Source organism: Ammodytes marinus (assembly GCF_949987685.1).
Source record: "Ammodytes marinus genome assembly, chromosome: 9".
NCBI classification, from domain to species: Eukaryota; Metazoa; Chordata; class Actinopteri; order Uranoscopiformes; family Ammodytidae; genus Ammodytes; species Ammodytes marinus.
In genome coordinates, this window is record NC_137213.1 from 15,439,606 (window position 1) to 15,458,636 (window position 19,031).

A 19,031-nucleotide genomic window follows, 5' to 3' on the forward strand; every position below is an offset into this window, starting at 1 on the left:
TGATAAGATACAATCCTATAGACTTTTGTTTATCAAAAGCAGTACGCCATGGAATATGACACCTACGAGATGCCAACTACAAAAGAAAATGGTTAAACAATATTAATATTACATTCTAAGAAGCAGCAGTAGGCCATTTGATCTTATCCAAATCCCTTTCAAGTTAATTATAATTTACACATAATAATTACAGACACCATAAACATAAACCTTATTGTCCTTGTCCACTTATACATTTATCTACAGCTGAATTATTTGGATCGTATTGGTTTGTTTCATTGTCTCCCCCCCTCCCCCACCTTCGCTCTGTTGTAGTAAAATAAATGTAAACTATAGTGTTAGTCAAGTAAAGAAATATAATAATTCATTAATTAACATTAACAAACGTTGATTTTCAATGTACACACAAATACTTACTTAAAGTAGACAGAGATAAAAAAAAAAGGTAGCTAGATAACATTTTGCAGTGTCATAGTACAAAAGTACATCTTAAAAAAATTTGAATGTCATGGTTCATGGAAACTTTCATATATTCTACAAAATCCAGCATCTCAAAATATTAGAATATCATGTGGGGGAAAATGTAACCATTCTTGAACCAGAGACAACACCAGAAGCGTCTCACCTGAGCTAAGGAGAAAACGAACTAAACTGTTTCTCAGTGGTCCACAGTCCTCTTTTCAGATTAACTTAATTTTGCATTTCATTTACAAATCAAGGTTTGGGGGAAGAGTGGAGACACACAAAATCCAAGTAGATTGAAATCAAGTCAAGTAAGTGATGATTTGGGGAACCATGTCATCTGTTGGTGTTCTTCACTGTGTTCTATCAGCAAGATGCTAATTTAATTTTCTAGCAAGACTTGGCACCTTCCCACAGTGCCAAAACCACTAGAAACTGGTTGGCTCACCGTGGAATTACATTGCTTGATTACCAGCCAACTCACCTGACCTGAATCGCATAGAAAATATATGCGATAAGAGTAAGATGAGACACACCAGACCCAACAATACAGACGAGCTGAAGGCCACTACCAAATCAATAACCTGGGCTTCCATAACACATCAGTACCACAGGGTGATCGTCTCCATGCCACGCCACATGTATGCAGGAATTTGTGCAAAAGGAGCCCGACCAAGTTTATAAGGGGTTGAATTTTTTTAAATTATTATTTTTGGTTATTTTCTTATATTTTGAGATGATGGATTTTCGTGAGCTGTAAACTGTAATCAGCTAATTTAAACAAAAAAGGCTTGAAATAATTCACCTTGTGTAATGAATCTTTAAGTTAAATTAAGTTTCTTTATTTGTCAATTTACACAAGGTAGATTCATTCTTTGCATACTTTGGAGGGTGTCAGAGCGCACTGGTCAGCCGTACAGAGCCCCTGGAGCAGTTAGGGGTCAAGTGCCATACTCAAGGACACAATGGTAGAAATGGTGGGCACGTACATGCCGGGGATCGAACCATCAACCTCATGGTTATTGGTCGGCCATTTTTCCTCTATGTGATCCTACCACCCCTATCTATATTGGGGTGGTACCCGTACCACCAATCTATATCAAAGTTTCACTTTTTGAATGAACTTTTCCATGATATTCTTTATTTTTATTTTTAAATGCACTTGTACATAGATAAGTGATCAATTATCAACTATATACAGTTTTCAGTCCAAAGAGAGAGGCTTAGATGTTTCATGGCTGACTATGGAAATCACTAAATTCATATTTGCATAAACCTCTCACAACAAAGCCACACCCAGGAAAAACCTGTGTAACACAGTGACACTTAATATACTGCAGTATACTACAAGGAATATTAGTCTTTAGTTGTGTTTTATCTGTGACTCATCAGTGTCAGTTTTTGTTTGCAGCCAACGTACTTCCTGAGGTTAAACTCAGGTTTTACTAAGATAATACTTGTAGTAAGTGAGTCAATATCGTGAAAAAATAACATCAAAAACTTAATAAGTCCCAGCATAAATTGAATAGTTTCGGAACATATATCAACCAGAGCTGAACGTCTGTCACTGACTTTGTCCAAAACAAAGCACAGTGGCTGACACAAAATAATTAAGTTAGATGGCTGCAGCTGCCCAAACACTTGGGAGGACATTGTACATTCCTGAACAAGATTTCCTGAAAATATAGTTATTTCACATCTAAAAGAACCCAGTGAAGTATCTCCAGAGATATTATGTAACCATAAAAAACGAAGATATAATTCAGAAATGTTAGGGCCAAGCCACTTTTGCATGCCCTGGAACCATCTCTAAATTAATATGGAAGTTATCTATTTCTGAAGTCCTTTTTGCACACAGGGATTTCTTGTGGCACACACTTTGAGTATTCTGCCTACGTATTAGGGGAACTGGAGTGTCTTGAACCTTAGATGAGTCTCCATTGGCAGCAGGGTTCGTGACGCCACACATTTGAGGATAGTGTCTGAAGCACTCGAACGCATCCTTGCACCTATCACATGCTACCATAGGAGGGTGAGCAGAGGAGTTGGATGAAGGGTATTGGTTGGTCTGTCTGTTGATCGTCCGAAGTCTGACCCTGATCTCTGGCTTGGAGCAGCAGCACTTGGCCGGCACCTCGGAGCAGAGGCAGCCCTTCAGACAGGCGTGGCATAGAGTACCCAGGTCCGTGCGCATCACCCTGCGGAAGTTGGGCCTCAGCATTAGGTAGATGATGGGGTTGTAGAGGGTGGAGGACTTGGCAAACATGGCTGGCATGGCAAATGCCATTGGAGGGATGTTATCAATGCGTCCAAAGGCAGCCCACATAGACACCACAGCATATGGACTCCATGCCGCAAAGAAACCGATGCAGACAGCAACACTTAGCTTATAGGAAAAAAAGAGCACACGGGAGAAAAGTTGAATTGATATAATGTAGTAAATGCATATGCAATCATATGTTTTTCTTATTGCCAACAAATCCCACAAGCAGAGATACGACATCAGTTAGATGAAAAAGAAGAAAATGAAGAAGAAAGGCATTTGTGTGAGTAATATTTGAATGAATCAAGAGTTATTCTTATGATGATCATTGATCTACAAAGGCAGCATAAGCTATTAATCCATCACACTACAGCCACAGCCAATCCCTACTAATGAGAAGCTGCATCACTGGAGGATCTATTTAGGTCAGTGCCAATTTCTTCAACAAATGGAGGAGAGAGACAATTCCCCAGAGGACTCTTTGTCTCTGGAGGTGCTCTGACATTTTACCCCTGAACTACAGTCCAACCGCCACCTCCACCACGTCGCCTGCATGACGTGATTCCAGTTTGATTGAACTGATCAGCACTTATTTATTTCATTTAACAAAACAGTTATCAACAGTTTTGATGGGTAAGTAACAAGTAAACTTTTTTTTATTCTTATATTTTTTTTTACCAGTAATCACACTTTAAACATGCAGCTAATTTTCAGTCATCAGTGGGTGTGGATATCCTGCATGTACAGTAGTTGACCGAATGCACGTAACATGAGGGCAAACATGTTAAGGTTAAATTAAATATAGGTTAAAAGAGTGAACGAGACTGCAGATGCAGGACAGCCTAGTTCACAAACTTCTTTCTTAATGGTCATTTTAAATGTTGTTTGAAATTATTCTTTTTTTTAGAACAAGTGCCAAGGCACCTTAATAGTAAATGAACCAAATGGTACCTATGCCATGATGGAAATATTAATTACATCCACTCACCTTAACAATTATTGTCTGGATGCTGCTCATGTGTGTCTGCCTGGGCGCATGCTGCTCCATATTTCGGCGGGATGCTTGTACCTTGACCAGAATGCCGGTGTAGGAGGCTACTATTGCACAGCATGGGAGGATGTAGCAGCAGATGAACAGTGCCACAGTGAAGGAGCGTGCTGTGGTCAGCTTATTGGACAGGTGCCAGTCAATACAACAGGCCGTACCATAAGGCTCTGGTCCATATTCCCCCCAGTGGGCCAGTGGTGAGCAGGCGAACAACAGGGCATAGATCCAAGCACAGGCAACAAGCAGCCTGCCATGGACAGAGTTAAACCTGTTCCCTGTGGAAACGTATTAGGAAAGATTATGGCTCATTTATGGTTTACTGATTTGCCCCATCAAAAAAAAAATACATTATAAATATCCTATAGTTTGATAACCCTAGTGGGGTAGTACGATTGAGATGTCTCCTCATGTTAATGCCCCCCTCTGCATGTTCTCAGAAGTAGGCTACTTACTCTTTTTAAATATGTTGTCTGCTTGAAATAAATTAGTTCATAGTCTTGTCTGGGGGGAAAAAATAGTTTTTAGATTTACCGAATGGCAACAGACATACAGTTGAAAAGCTTCTGTTGTAAAGGGCGATAACGCCACAGTCTATCCTGACAGGCATTCATGGTGTTGCACTGATTTGCACCGGAACAACACAGGTTTATAATGATTATCTTATCCCGGGCACAGTGGGCAGTACCTGCTCTTTCTCTCCCATATCCATCCCCATTTTTCTCGTTCTTTTTTCTTTCAGTCTCGTAATCTTGTCCTTTATCTCTATTTTTTAATTTTGAAATGAGAATAAAAATAGATGGTACCTATAAACGGAATTGAAAGAGATTATAGAAGGAAAAGCAGATAAAATGTATCAGTCTACCACTAGTTAATTCACTCAAGTGAAACTAACTAGCCGCTATCATGAAGGATGGCCACTGCAGATAAGCATCTTGGCATTGTAGAATACATTTGCCGCATCAAAGGCAATTTCACAAATGTAATTATGAATAGTTTTTTGTTAAGAAGTGTTTCTAACTTAGAGTCCTGTGTAGAAACCGTTTTGTGACACTGCCTGAGAAAGAACAATTTCATCAGGTCAAAAATAAAAGGCTCCGACATCACAAGTAATTCGTATTGAGTGCAGCACTTGGGCTTGTCAGACATCAAAGCAAGGACAATGTGCAATCCATCGTGGAGGGATTATCATTTCATTTCCCTCCACAGATAAATCAACAAGCAGCCACTCAGGGTGGTGAGGGTTAGTCCTAGTGTCATTTCATTGGGCAAAAAATAAGCTCCTTTGAAGACTTACCATAGAGCGGATAACATACTTTCACAAAGCACACCATGCTTAGCAGTGTTAGCGTGGTCAGACTGCAGATGCCAAATAACATGCCACAAAAAGCGTACACGGAGCACACTGTTTTCCCATACAGCCACCTGCGTGGGAGGGGATGGGGGTGTGAGAAAGAGGAAGAGGATAGTGCAAAGCAAAGACAGAGAAGAAAGATCAATCGGAGGGGAGGGGGAGACAGGGGAAAGAGTAGAATAATAGCAATAGCATGAACACTATATCTGGTGTCTCACAGGCAATCATTATGCTAGTCAACCATATAGATAATTGAACCATGAAATATGAAAGGCACACCGATTTAAAAACATTTCCTATACACCATCTTCCCCCTATGGGTTCCATATGAAAGTTTTCCCAGTCTCCGGTGGTTAGAAGAACAACCACATCCATTCATACCTGTTAATGCTATGTTGTAGCCTAGTACCTGTGGTAAACGCTTGAAGATATCGCCATGGGATACAGGGACAGAGTCAGGCCCAAGTCACTCACGGCTAGGTTGATGATGAAGTACTCGGCAGGTTTCAGGAGGTGCTTTTTCTTGTAGGAGACGTACAGCAGTGTGCTGTTGCCAAAGAGTGAGCACACTCCTGCAGGGGAAAAAAACAGATCAAAAGCCTCTGTGTGTGATTGAGTGCTGTTTGTGTGCCACCAGGCCGAGGTACTAATGCCAGGGAATTGGTTCTGGATTTTCAACAATTTTGTTAACAAGTTGTGCTTTTTGTATAGAAGGGTCGGCTTTGTAGTTTAATTTCATGACGCTGAAAAAAATTATTCCAAAAGTATAGGCCTATTCCGAGCTATTTGCTGTGGGGTAGTTTTGAGATTTTCTTTTAAGTAAGACCCCAAGTTAAATCTTAAATCAGAGGACCAATGGGAAATACTGAATCAACATTCATAAGAACAATGGCAACGCAATGCAGTTGTTAATTCTCCACTAATAGCATGGATAGAAAACGATTCTCCCAGCTTCATGTTGACACCTGTTTTCGTGCTCTGAGATGTCATGCGTTCAATGTAATTATTAAACAATGCTATGTAAGAAAATGTCTAAGCAATGCTCAGTGAGAACAGGTTGCAGGCAAAGCATAACATAGTAACAGCAGCAAAAACACACCTGCATTGGCGCTTAACTCATCTTAAGTTAAGCGCAGTATACAGTATAGTCCCTCAAAGAAAAGTGCAGCAATTAGGAAATAAGTTACTTTGACCATAAAATTACAGTTCTTAAATTAGCGATTTCAGATCAGAATCAGTAAACCAGGACATTCACAAAATTACATCATTAAATTGAAGCACTCTCTAGTAGCCTAATGCTGCCAAGATCAAATAACTGAGATGAAAGTTAACCAGGGCTTGAATTTCTTTTTAGCACTATGAAGCCGAGGCATAAAATCCATCATTATCATAGACTCGTTATAATATTGCGTAAAAAGACAAAACGAGATTGCATTTCTGTAGACTTTACTCACCAAAAATAGTGTAGACCACAGCCACGGTTATATCCAGCGGCACAGGTATACTAGAGTAGAATCTGATATCTTCATCTCCCAGCTCCATCTGAAAACTGATCAGAATGTTTTATGACAAATTGGTAGGAATTTAACTAATTCAGACTTTGGCTTCTTGGCAGAAAAGACTGACAGCAGCAGACAAATGCAGGTTGTCGGCTACCAAAAAGCAGCCTCACAATGCTGATCACTTTGCAGTTGGCGACATGAATAATGTGTAGGCAATTTTCACCGAAGTGGCCTAATAGTGTTGCAAATAAGACTAAACTTTGTTTGGGTATGCAAAGCTTTCATTTTGCTGATATTTATGATAAAAGGATAATCAGTAATAAGCTTGGGTCAGAGGGAACGCTACAATTAAGTTGGGTAAATGATGGTAGCCTATTTACCGTTTCAATACCCTTAACTGGATTTGATTTACATGTGTCAGTAATTGGATGTTGATGACTGATTAATCAACATGCTTTTGAGATACCAATGTTTTTTTGTTCTTTTATTAAGATTCTTTTTTAGTGTTTTTCGCTTCATTAGGAATTCGAACCGGGTCTCCTGCGATGAGGACTGAGCCTCTAGGGGGACGCTCTAACCATTACAAAACAAGCACCCCCTAAAACCCCCCAATGTTATCACATCATCTACACTCTCCATTGACATTCTCATTCTACTTCAGCAGCTAAAGTAAGGTGGTGTTTGACAGAACCAGATCAATGGATGATATGAGGGTCAATGAACAATTGCTTAATAATAGGTTACAAGGAAAATGCACATTAACACATCCTAATGTGCTAATGTGTCAGACAGAGTATTGAAACGTCCTAGTAAGACCAGGAAATACACAGTATAGACAGACTCTAGCTTAAGCAGATGTCTGTGGATCCTTTTACATTAATGCTGCATGGAACAAATAACGTGTTAAAGGGACACTGTGTAACATTTTAAGTAATTTATTAGCTAAAATCAATATCCTCATTCATAAATATGTCCTCATTGGTGTAAAATCACCTCTGCCAATAATCTGAATTATCCTCCTGAGCGGAGAATTACAAATATTAATATTACATTTTGTACATTGAGAGGGTAAGTCTCATGGAGGAATCCATGTTTTTGGAATGTCATCAGGTGCATTGTTTAAAATTTAGAATTGCTTTTGTCCTTGAAGGCCACTGTAGCTTCTGTTATTATTAAAAAGGAGTGGGGTTACCCAGGGAGCATTGCATTCTAGAACTTTCTAGAACTTACTTGATGATGTCATATTACACAGTGTCCCTTTAAGTGAAAAACAGGGTGAGACAGTGTTCACCGGAGTTGCACACTACTCTGTATAGCTTAACATTATCTGCCTTTAAAGCTGCCTTTGTCTGGTTACCTACATCTACGCTGAACCACACATGCTGTAGCCTTGAGAAAACACGAGTGTTATTAAAACAGAGGAGTTGGGGTAAAGTGATAACTGAATAAACAGAGTTTTTTATATTGTGATCAGGGTCACGTGGGGCTGCAGTCATAAGTCTACTACAAACAAAAACTGCATTAGATTTACATTTTTTTTGTTATACTGACTGATGGCTTTTCATAAACAACAATAAAAGACTTAAAGAAACTCCCTCCCCCCCCCCCCCCACACACACACACACACACTTTTTATACTGTATTGTATTGATTTGTTTACAAATTAGCAGTGTTCTTCTTCTCAGTTTGTTTGGTCAATATTTCTTTTACAGAATGTTTAAATAACCACAGCATAGCCTACTCAACTGGAGCTGGTATCTTTCATTACTTGTATCCAAAATTGATACAATCAGGTATGAACATTTCAGAGCTGAGATTAAAACATGATTCAAACGTGATTCAAATAATAGTTGGGTTTTCAGGTTGAGAAAAATAATTAGGTTCATTAAAACATTTTGGGTTCATTATGAGACCAGATACCGGACCATGTTTTAATCCTGTGTTTGGATATTAACTATACAAGCTAGGTTCTTCCACTGTTGAAGCGGCAACGAGTAACTTTTAAATATCTTTTAAACAGCCTCATGTTTCCTCTCATAATCATAAATTACCTTTAACAGCAAACGAGACCATCAGTGCAAAGAAAGACGTTTTTATATAGTTTTTATTACTGCATTTGATCTGGTCGTACACCCAGTCCGATTTTCGGTTCACGCGTGCATGCTCTATGGTCACATATCCGTATTGGTCACAGATTTCAGTGTGGCGCAGTTACGCGATTTGAGAAGCCTATCCCTCCAGGTGAGCGGGAGCCTTGTTTGAGACAGTTGTTTGTCGTCATAATGACTGATAACGGGGCTGAACCATAAAAGAAAAAAAAGAAAATGCAATGAAGAAAAGCGAAAAGGGAGAGTGATAGTCGGGCGGGAGGGCGTTGCCAAGCAACGTATACACAATTTCACGCAGCGAACCTAGACTGCAGCATGGACTGCAGTGTTTACTCCTAAATGAATGAGCGGTAGCCTACTAAAACAAAGTTTACTTTGCCTCACCAGTATCATCAGATGACCATTATTCATCTGAAATAGTCATTATTTACAACATAAACACATTACCTCATCGTGATACTAACTAACTGCCATCTCTCGTTCATTCGCTTTGTGTGGGGAGTGGGGACACGGACTCGTTCAGCTCCGTGAGAGGTGACAATGCATCAACTCATTGCAATCAGGTGTGTTTAGCACTTACTGGCATTAGTTGATGCTGTGTCACCCATAGACTCACGGAGCCGAAAAGAGTCCGGTGCCCTCACACTTTGCTTTCAACACACGGACACGCACCATATTGCTTCCTGATTATTTGAATCTGCACGCCCTGCACGCTGCCTGCACGAGCTAGAAAACAGCTTCACGACAGCTGGCGTCGTAATAATACTACCGCTTTTGTTCAAAGGTGTCGCCAACGTGCCGACTCGTAGTGGCTTTAAGTGCAAAAGGAGTTCACATATTTACTAAATGTCATAGGCCATTAATTTATGCTTATTCATTACTGTGTGAAGGCATGCTTATGTGCACATTGTTGTTTTATTATTCAGAGATGTATGCTGAATTTGTCATACAATCACATACGCTTTATGTTAATTTAACGTAACTGTTTTTTTTTGTTTTGTTTTTTTTTTGTGGGGAGGAGGGGTGGGGGGTGATGCGTTTTGAGTGTTTGCTCTGTTGTGTGCATAGACGTCGATTACGGGGGGATGGGGGGTACATGTACCCCCCACTTTTTGTCAAGACTCATTTTGTCCCCCCCACTTTTTAAGCCGGACATGGAGTGCGTCCAGCCGTATTAAAACACAGCGTCAAGGTCTCTCTCTCTCTCTCTCTCTCACACACACACACACACACACACACACACACACACACACACACACACACACACACACACACACACACACACACACACACACACACACACACACACACACACACACACACACACACACACACACTAGTTTGCACACCAGAGAAAACATATGCTCCGAAGTCTCCGCTAGTTTGCACACCAGAGAAGACTGATGCATTTCAATCAGCAGCAGAGAGACTACGGCGAGTGGCTTTAAGTGTCCCGTTGTGAAGTGTAAACTGTAGGGATTACCATCCTCTATGCCCACTAATGACTGTTAATGTAGCGGACACTAACAGTAGCTTGTGTCGCGGCACATGGATACATGACGATGTTGTTTACAGTGATGTGCGGTCAGGGTACTGCCTGTCACTACACGATCTGAGGAGCCTGCACGATATGAGGACCGCATGCGCAGAACGGCCGCCATCTTGGAAAGGCCGCAGTCGCCTAGGCAACGCACGTCGGCGTCCTCACCCCCGCTCCTCCGAAAGTTCCCCGTGAGCACACACACAAAGTCCGTGGGTCAGCGGCCCCGTAACTGAATTTAATTCCAACACGTAATCAGTATCATGATTAATTGTTCTATCTTCATAACAAACTACATTTCATGAAAATCGGTTCAGAATTGAGCGAGTTACAGTCTGTTTTTAGTGCAGTCTGTGGCTCTCCAAAACACTTTGGGCTAAGCGGGCTGTCAAAGATGGCGGCCATTTTGCGCACGCGCACCTCATATCGTGCAGGCTCCTCACTTCGTGTAGCGACACTGCCTACACTGGCGCCGTGTGCAAAAAAATAAAATAAAATATTTTTTTTATTTAATAAACTTATATTTGTATTATTACTGTTACTGTTAATTATTTCGATCTTTACATGTAATCCGCGATTACTTTAAAAAAGTGTAGACGTTTTGATTCGAAACGTGGCAGTTAGTAAGTTACGCCAAAAAAATATTGTGCCTTTGCTGTTTCCCATTCATTGTGTACGGCAAAGAATCAGTGCCTTTGCGCCTATTCATTGTGGACGGCAAGAAAAAAAAAGTTTTCGTGCATGCGCACTTGATTCTGTATTATTTAACATGTACGCAAATAAGCATAATTCTTTGTGCCTTTTTTACGTAAATGGTATGCCACATAAGCCTTTACATTACATATCATTCATGGACCAATTAAAATCGAGATATTACTAGACATTTACGCAGCTTAGGCCAACGTCATTACGTTGGCTATGCTCATTCACGTCGCATTACCCCCGCGGATTTTTAAGTCAACATTGCAGCTGCCGTGCCCGCAGATATTTCAGACTGGAGGAATTTTAACAAATTGGATTATAATTTAAAAAGGAACAGAATGAATAGCAAGAGAAAGGCCTGCGCCAGCCTTGGATGGTGTACAGCAGCAACAGGGACAAACAATGTTCGAGCATTTCAAACGGACAGGTAGCCTACATGAACGGAAGGATGCTAGCTAGCTGTGCTGTCAGTCAGACTGTCACTGGATTACTATCGTCTTGCTTATTTCTACAGCCAGGGAGTCAGATTGGTGAGTCAGAAACTTTTTTGGGGTTTATTTAATAATAAAGTTGGATGAATTGATACCGAGTGCAATCCATTCTGCATTTTATATTCAATTGAGCAGTTGTGTTTTCATTGTTACTGACGGACAAACCTAAGCTCTGCAATGTGGATAAATGGTTACATTCTGATGCTGGACAGGTCCATGGGGCATATGCTACTGGTACTTTATCTATTAAGATAAAGTTTATGGAGTGGAGTTGCCATCAGTTATGCTGTAGTCCTACATAATGATGAATGCTGTCTTTTATTTTTAAGTTGAATAGAAGTAGTACCGGTAGTTTGAATCGGCGAAGGTTTGACTTGTTGCCTTACGTTTTTTCGGCCCTCGGTGTGAGGGACGGGTCCGTTAAGTCGATGGATGCGATGTTTAATCATTTAGACCAAACTACAGTAGGCTACGGGCAAACCTGAAGTCACCGTCGTGACATTTCATATACGTCCCGTCTGTGTGTGTGAGTGAGTGAGTGAGTGAGAGAGAGAGAGAAAGAAAGAAAGAAAGGGAGGAACTTATTTGAAATCGGCCGTGCGTGCCTGTTTGTTGTTTATTGTTTTTGATTTAACAATATATAGGTTTAGAGAAATCTGGCTTTCAGAACTCAGTGCCTACCCACTCACTGACCTCACCGCACGTCACTGGTTGTTTATCAAGAAGTAATTGAAGCTGATCATGGCTATGCTACTAGCTAGGTTGCCATGGAGACCGAGGCGGAGTAATATTGTTGTGCGACAGTCCAGCCGTGCTTCGGCTCGATTTGAGCACGGTCAAAATGCCTTCGACCAATCAGATTGCTCAGTCGGAACTACCTTTCCAAGCTCCCTTTGTTTACGTCATGTTTGGTTGGGCTACGGGGAGCAGCTAGTGGCTCATATGTCCGCTGCTTTTTGAAAATGCTTTTTTCATCAAATGTGTCAGACGTCAGTGTTTTGTATACATTGTATTCATTAGTGAGCGGGTATGCCGTCTTTCAGAACCGTTCATTACCTGCACTAAAGAGAAAAAAAGATGTTTCCTCATTGTCCCCCCCACTTTTGAAAATGCACTCCAGAATGCCTGTTTGTCCCCCCCACTTGTTTAGCCAAATCGACGTCCATGGTTGTGTGCGCTGTTTTTGCACACTCTGTTGTTGTGCTTGTCTATGCTGTAAAACAAACAAAAATCCAATAAATATATGTTTGAAAAAAAAAATGTCATAGGCCATATAAGAAAATCCCAGCAGGAATGACAGCTAATGATCCATACATTTTATAAATGTTTGTGAATTTAAGAAACAATTTGGGTGAATAGCTCTAAACGTATTAATTGACTTAAAATAATTAGTAATTCGTTTAAATAAGTCCACTTGCTCTTGTGTTTTTTCTTTTACAAATGACGAATAGAATGCTCTTACCTTGGCGAAGAAGTGCTGAATTACTTAGTTCCCCCTTCTGTAATGTTTCCAATCATCCAAGTACGTTCTGAAAATTTACTTTAAACCCTCTTTTTCCGATTGGCTATTGCTTGAGCCAGATGAAGTCTCACCGCGGCAGAGAGCGTATCGCACTGTACGTGTGTGTGGACCCTCTATGGTGTGGACAGAGAACGACGAGGCTTCACTATAATGAGCTGCAGCTCCAGATCCTCCAAACTGCACGCTACTCTGATCAATTAATGACGTCAGTTACACCGGATTCATGAAGTCGCGCTCACGTGGGTGCATTGTGGGCTCGGTGGGTTTGAGAAAATTAAATTAAAATTAAAAAGCCATCATGCTTGAAAGTGTGGCGTTTGATTATAATCAGCAAATTTGTATTTATTTCATTTATCTTGGCGTGGCACAGTGGGGGAGCCCATGTTTAAATACCCCAGATTTAATTTGCCACTTTAAAACTTTCACAATGAAAATTATGTTTTCCCTAGTAAAGACTTTTCATTTGAATGATGGGCTACATTTGGATCTACATTTGGAACTGCTGTAGGATACATGCCAGGACGACTCTGCTGGCTTAAGCCTATATGTCCTCCATTGTCAGTTATATTGGAATGTGAGAGTTAATAGAGCATTTATGAGAATTTTTATTTTAAAAGTTTTTAAAAACTCAGATGTTAAATGCACATCACTTGTCACAATGCTTGATCAATCCATTGATATTATCATGGTGGCCCCAGCAGCATTGAACACAGGGATACCATACAAAACCACACTCATTGGCATAATGACAAACATAAATTTGATGAGAAAGTCAATGACATTGTGACATGACCAGTTCAATTGTAAATACCAATCAGGTGTCAACTGGAGCTGAATGCAGATTTTTTTTAAGCTAAAATCTTCCATATTTCCCTTACAATAAATAAAATAAAAATAGCGTTGAAAGTAGATTCACTTTGTTATACATCATGTAGAGCATTTGCTCTCACAGTGGGCAGTGTCACAATTTGTATAATTTTAGCTCTGTGCTTTGTTAGATTGGACTTGTAGTGCAACACTATCTGAGGTGAATGTGCAGACCTTGCAGCTTCAAGGGTGTTGGAGGATGTTTGCTTTCATAAAAGTTCACACTGAGTGTAGAATTCAGAAACCCTTTATAGTAAGTCCCCCTATTTTGCAAACGAAGGCTACCGTTCATAAAAGCTGACAGACAGCACCTCAACCTTGAAAGAAAATGCATTGTCCTCAATAACAAAGTCAACACGACAACGTGTACACATCTTCAAATCCAAGACTCAATTTTTCTCTGTGATGTTCTTCAAATGTTCTCGAATTGTACATGCCTCACTGTAATATTACACTCCAAGGGATATTGCAATCTCTTTTGAAATTTACATACAAATTATTTTGAGTTTGATCAATCCAGTTCCACACATTTGAGTTTGTAATAATAATAATGGGCTTGCAAATAGTGTACCGGGGCTCAACATTGTTAAAATGTATTCTTTATTGTATAATCAATATTTTCTTTATCTAATGAGTGTCAGTTTCAGCCATATAAACATCCCCTTTTATAGGCTATTGTTAGTTTTTAACCATTGAGTCACGAATGGTGTGCCGCTTCCAATTACTCTACTCTATACTATACTCTATATGTAATATCCCCCACACAGCCACAAATTAAATCCTTTAAGATGGGTTGAATGCACATTTTGCTAGCACTTGAAAATTAACTTTGAGTTTGTCTCAGAAAATGCGAAAAGGGAAACAATCTAGTTCGTCACACCTTGAAAGCAGGGATGTTCTATCTTCAAAAGAATTACACAAAGTGAAAATGTTGCCTTGCTTGCCACTTGCTCTCCCTCTCTTCTTACTTGTTTGAATTAACACACACACACACACACACACACACACACACACACACACACACACACACACACACACACACACACACACACACACACACACACACACACACACACACACACACACACACGCACACACACACACACTGAGAGAGGCTGGAACAGATTGAGCCCAAGCCTGAGATGAAAGCTGTATTCAAGGTGTAATGGTGTTGTGAATGAAATAATTGCGAGGGGTACGGAGACTTAAAATAAATTAATGTTTTCAATAAGATAAAACACAGCATGAACATCAAAGTGGTGTGATGGGAGGTACAGAACAAGCGTTTTACAGAAACTTTGCCTCGCTATAAAAGCTGCAGCTGCCTCATGACTACAGAAGATTGAGCTGAACATTATGTTTGCTTTGTCTAAAACAGCACTTTTTTTTAAAGGTAACTGTTTATGCACAAATAGTGGCTCCCTGTTGGGTTTTATTAGTGAAAGATAACAGTTGAAGGGGACTTTTCATTACAAATGAAAGGCAAAAGTAATTTGAGCGTTTGTACCTTTGCATATCCCCCCGGGATATATTTGCATTTCACATGAGAGGTCAGAATAAGGTAAATGACTCATTTGCTGTTCCATTTACTAATTCAAGGGAAGTTTTGAGTGATGAATTTTGTAGGAACGTAAACTAAATGGAAGCCGAGAGAGGCCATGCTTGTTGTTTTTTGATTCCATTTTCCGGTGATCACAAGATAAGTGTCTCAGGATCACTGGTATAAGGGAATCAAAAGCCATTTATGAGCATGACTTTTCTCGGCTTCCGTCTAAAGACTGTATATCATTTTGAAAGGACACTTAGAGATTTGGAAACAGCAGTTGAGGAAAAAGGCTCTACACAAAGTCTATTTACATTTGTAGTTTAGCTGTTCTGGAGCTCATCAATTCACATAACATGGTTGACATCAGCAGATGGAGTTAAGCCAAGAGGGTCATCAACAAGAGGGTCATGGAAATATTCTGAGACAATATGGAAACCTTATCGTGCAAAATAAATGCAAACTCCTAATGTCGATGAAGATGATATGTTTGAAAGGTCCAGAACAGCTGCTCAAAGGAACGTGGCACAATTGTGTTTCAACTGTAGAAACAAGAGACACTCCCTTGCCTGGCCCGGTCCAAAGCCAACAATAATGTATTAAATCACATGTTCTATCTTCTATCTTATCTGTACAAGAATCGTTGTGAAGACTACAATTTGTGGATATGCGGCTTATGCGGATTATTTCAGGGCCGTCTAGAATCACATCCTTTAGTTTTGCCTTTTAATTAGGATTCAGTTAGTGTTCGTGCAGTTGTCATGCATTCATGTTAGTTTGTGTGGCATTTATTGCAACTCCTGAGGTGCTCAGGAGTTGCACGCCTTTTCAAAACCACCTTTCTCTTGTAGCCTATACAGCTTTCGGCTATAATTATTGAATTTACAATCCATTCAGGCTTAGGCAGTATGTCCTCTGGCAAGATGAAATGCTCTCTCACCCCCTTGAATAGCATTAACGTCATATGTGAAATCCGAAATAACTTAATATGCGTTATGCTTAACTTTACCTTACCATTACAACCAATGTTTCATAGTCTTCATACAACCATTCCTAGAGTCTGGCCACAGGTGAAATGTTCCTGTCCGTATACTTTACCTGCATCCATACTTTTCTCTTTCCCCAGAGTCATTACATTGTAAGCCCATGTCATTAACTGCATAACGCTCTCACTCACTTCCATGTGCTGAACAAAAACAGCCATGGGCAGATGTGCTGAAATAACGAGGGACGTTGCTAATTGACAGCATGGGGTGAGATCCACACCATGTGGAATGGACTGAGAGGACTAACATACATTTATAGACAACACTTGCCTGTTAAATACCTGTTTATCCCTTAACTGACTGCATTTGTTTATTTAGAATCTCACTACCATTTCGTTTTCCAGCACGTAGCTGGGATGGTTGATCATGACACTCTACAGGGAATTTATTTAAAAGTTTTAAAATAGAATGTTCTATCTTCGATTTAGCATGTGTCTGCGTCTATTTCTTCGGACCCTCCTTATCACTATGCGTCATACTATTACTTTCACAGCATGTTCACTATGGGTTTTATATAACTCTTCCCATCACATTTCTTCAGATCTCTAGGTTTGTTTACAACATATAAACAAAAAGGCTTTAGGTTGGCCATGGTTATTTGTGCAATGTGTTTCCATTTTCTTGTTGTATTGTACATACCTGTACTCTAATCTCTAGAAAGCAATGTTTTGTTTCGGCAGTGTCACAACAGAAGGCACGTGCACAGATTGGACCCAACAGAGGCTTGAGCCCCTGCCCTTGTGCCCCCAAGAATCCAAAAGTGCCCTTAATAAAGAAATATCTACAAAAAAAAATATCTACCTTATCGATATAGTTAGTACTTTGCATGCCCCATCCTCTTAAATTAACTTTGTGTTACGGTTAAGTTCTGGACCCAAGAGCAGACAGACGCAGTTGTGGATATAATAAAAAAGGGTTTATTTCAACGAGGTGGGGAAGCAGGTGGTGAGTGGGGAAGCCGGGGCGGAGAAGCAGGTAGGTAAGCTGGAGGTTGTGGTCCGGGTAACTGCAGGCAGAGGAAAAAACAACGTTAGGGTGGTGATCACAAAAACACGAGGACACGAGATTAGGACGAGGTAGAATACTAGTAGCCAGGCGTGTATAGTTACCACTGTAGTGCATGGTATGAACTGGCAACGACAGCAGGGAAGCCAGAGGTGATATAGTCGCGATGATTGCTGATGCAGACCAGGTGTGCCACAGAACAGAGGGAGTGGGAGTGGCAAAAGGAGGAGGAGCGCACAGCAGCCAGCTGTGATCACCACAGTACCTCCCCCTCAACGGACGCCTCCAGGCGGCCTAAGCTTCTCCGGATGAGCCTGATGAAACTCACGGACGAGAGAAGGGTCGAGGATGAGGCCCCGCGAGATCCAGGTTCTCTCCTCCGGCCCGTAACCTTCCCAGTCGGCGAGGTACTGAAAACCCCTGCCCCGCCGCCGTATGTCCAGCAGCCGCCGGACAGTAAAGGCCGGATGATCGTCAATCAACCGGGGAGGAGGGGGGGGGGGGCATCCGGGGGAGAGAGAGGACTGGTGGAGACTGGCTTCAACTTGGACACATGGAAGGTGGGGTGAACGCGCATAGAAGGGGGAAGCTTGAGCTTCACAGCAGAGGGATTAATAATGTCAACAATCGGGAAGGGACCAACAAAACGAGGGGTAAGTTTTTTAGAGCCAGTCTGCAGCGGAAGATCCTTCGAGGAAAGCCACACCAGTTGCCCCACCCGATAGGCAGGAGCGGGAGCCCGGTGGCGATCCGCGATGCTGCGGTTCTGTTCCGCAGAGCGCAACAGAGCGGAGCGAGTACCCTTCCAAACCCTGCGGCAACGGCGGAGATGGTGCTGGACGGAGGGGACGGAGATGTCGTCCTCTTGAGCGGGGAACAAAGGTGGCTGGTAACCAAGGGAACACTCAAATGGGGACATGCCGGTGGCTGCGCAGGACATCGAGTTGTGGGCATATTCGATCCATGAGAGGTGGTCACTCCACGCCGTGGGGTTGCGTGCTGCCACACAGCGCAGAGCGGTTCCCAGGTCCTGATTGGCCCTTTCAGCCTGCCCATTGGTCTGAGGGTGGTATCCAGACGACAGGCTGACAGAGGCCCCCAGCGCACGGCAGAAGGACTTCCACACCTGGGAGATGAATTGGGGACCCCGGTCGGAGACGAGGTCCGCGGGAATCCCATGGAGGCGGAACACATGCTGCACCAGCAGCTGGGCAGTCTCGGTGGCAGAGGGGAGTTTAGGGAGGGCAATGAAATGAACAGCCTTAGAGAATCTGTCCACGACTGTGAGAATGACTGTGTGGCCATTAGAGGGGGGAAGACCAGTCACAAAATCCAGGCCAATGTGAGACCAGGGCCGGCCAGGAACAGGAAGGGGGCGTAGCAGACCAGCAGGGGGTTGGTGAGAGGACTTGGCCCGAGCACAGACCGTGCAGGCCAGCACAAATGCCCGGGTGTCAGCGTCCATTGCTGGCCACCAAAAGTGCCTCTTCAGTAGGGAAAGGGTGCGACCCACGCCAGGGTGACAGGCGAAGCGCGATGTGTGGCCCCACACCAGAACTTGAGACCGCACCGAACTGGGGA

At 41.8% G+C, this 19,031-nt stretch overlaps 1 protein-coding gene across 1 annotated transcript; it reads right to left on the reverse strand.

The window, feature by feature from the left end:
- Window positions 1-2,233: 2,233 nt before the first annotated feature.
- Window positions 2,234-6,666, reverse strand: opn7a (opsin 7, group member a; the record flags this gene model as incomplete). Its single annotated transcript, XM_080033701.1, has 5 exons — window positions 2,234-2,848; window positions 3,714-4,048; window positions 5,068-5,195; window positions 5,534-5,696; window positions 6,579-6,666. 5 exons carry the CDS (start codon window positions 6,664-6,666, stop codon window positions 2,234-2,236), a joined length of 1,329 nt encoding a protein of 442 aa, XP_079889827.1.
- Between the last annotated feature and the right edge of the window lie 12,365 nt (window positions 6,667-19,031).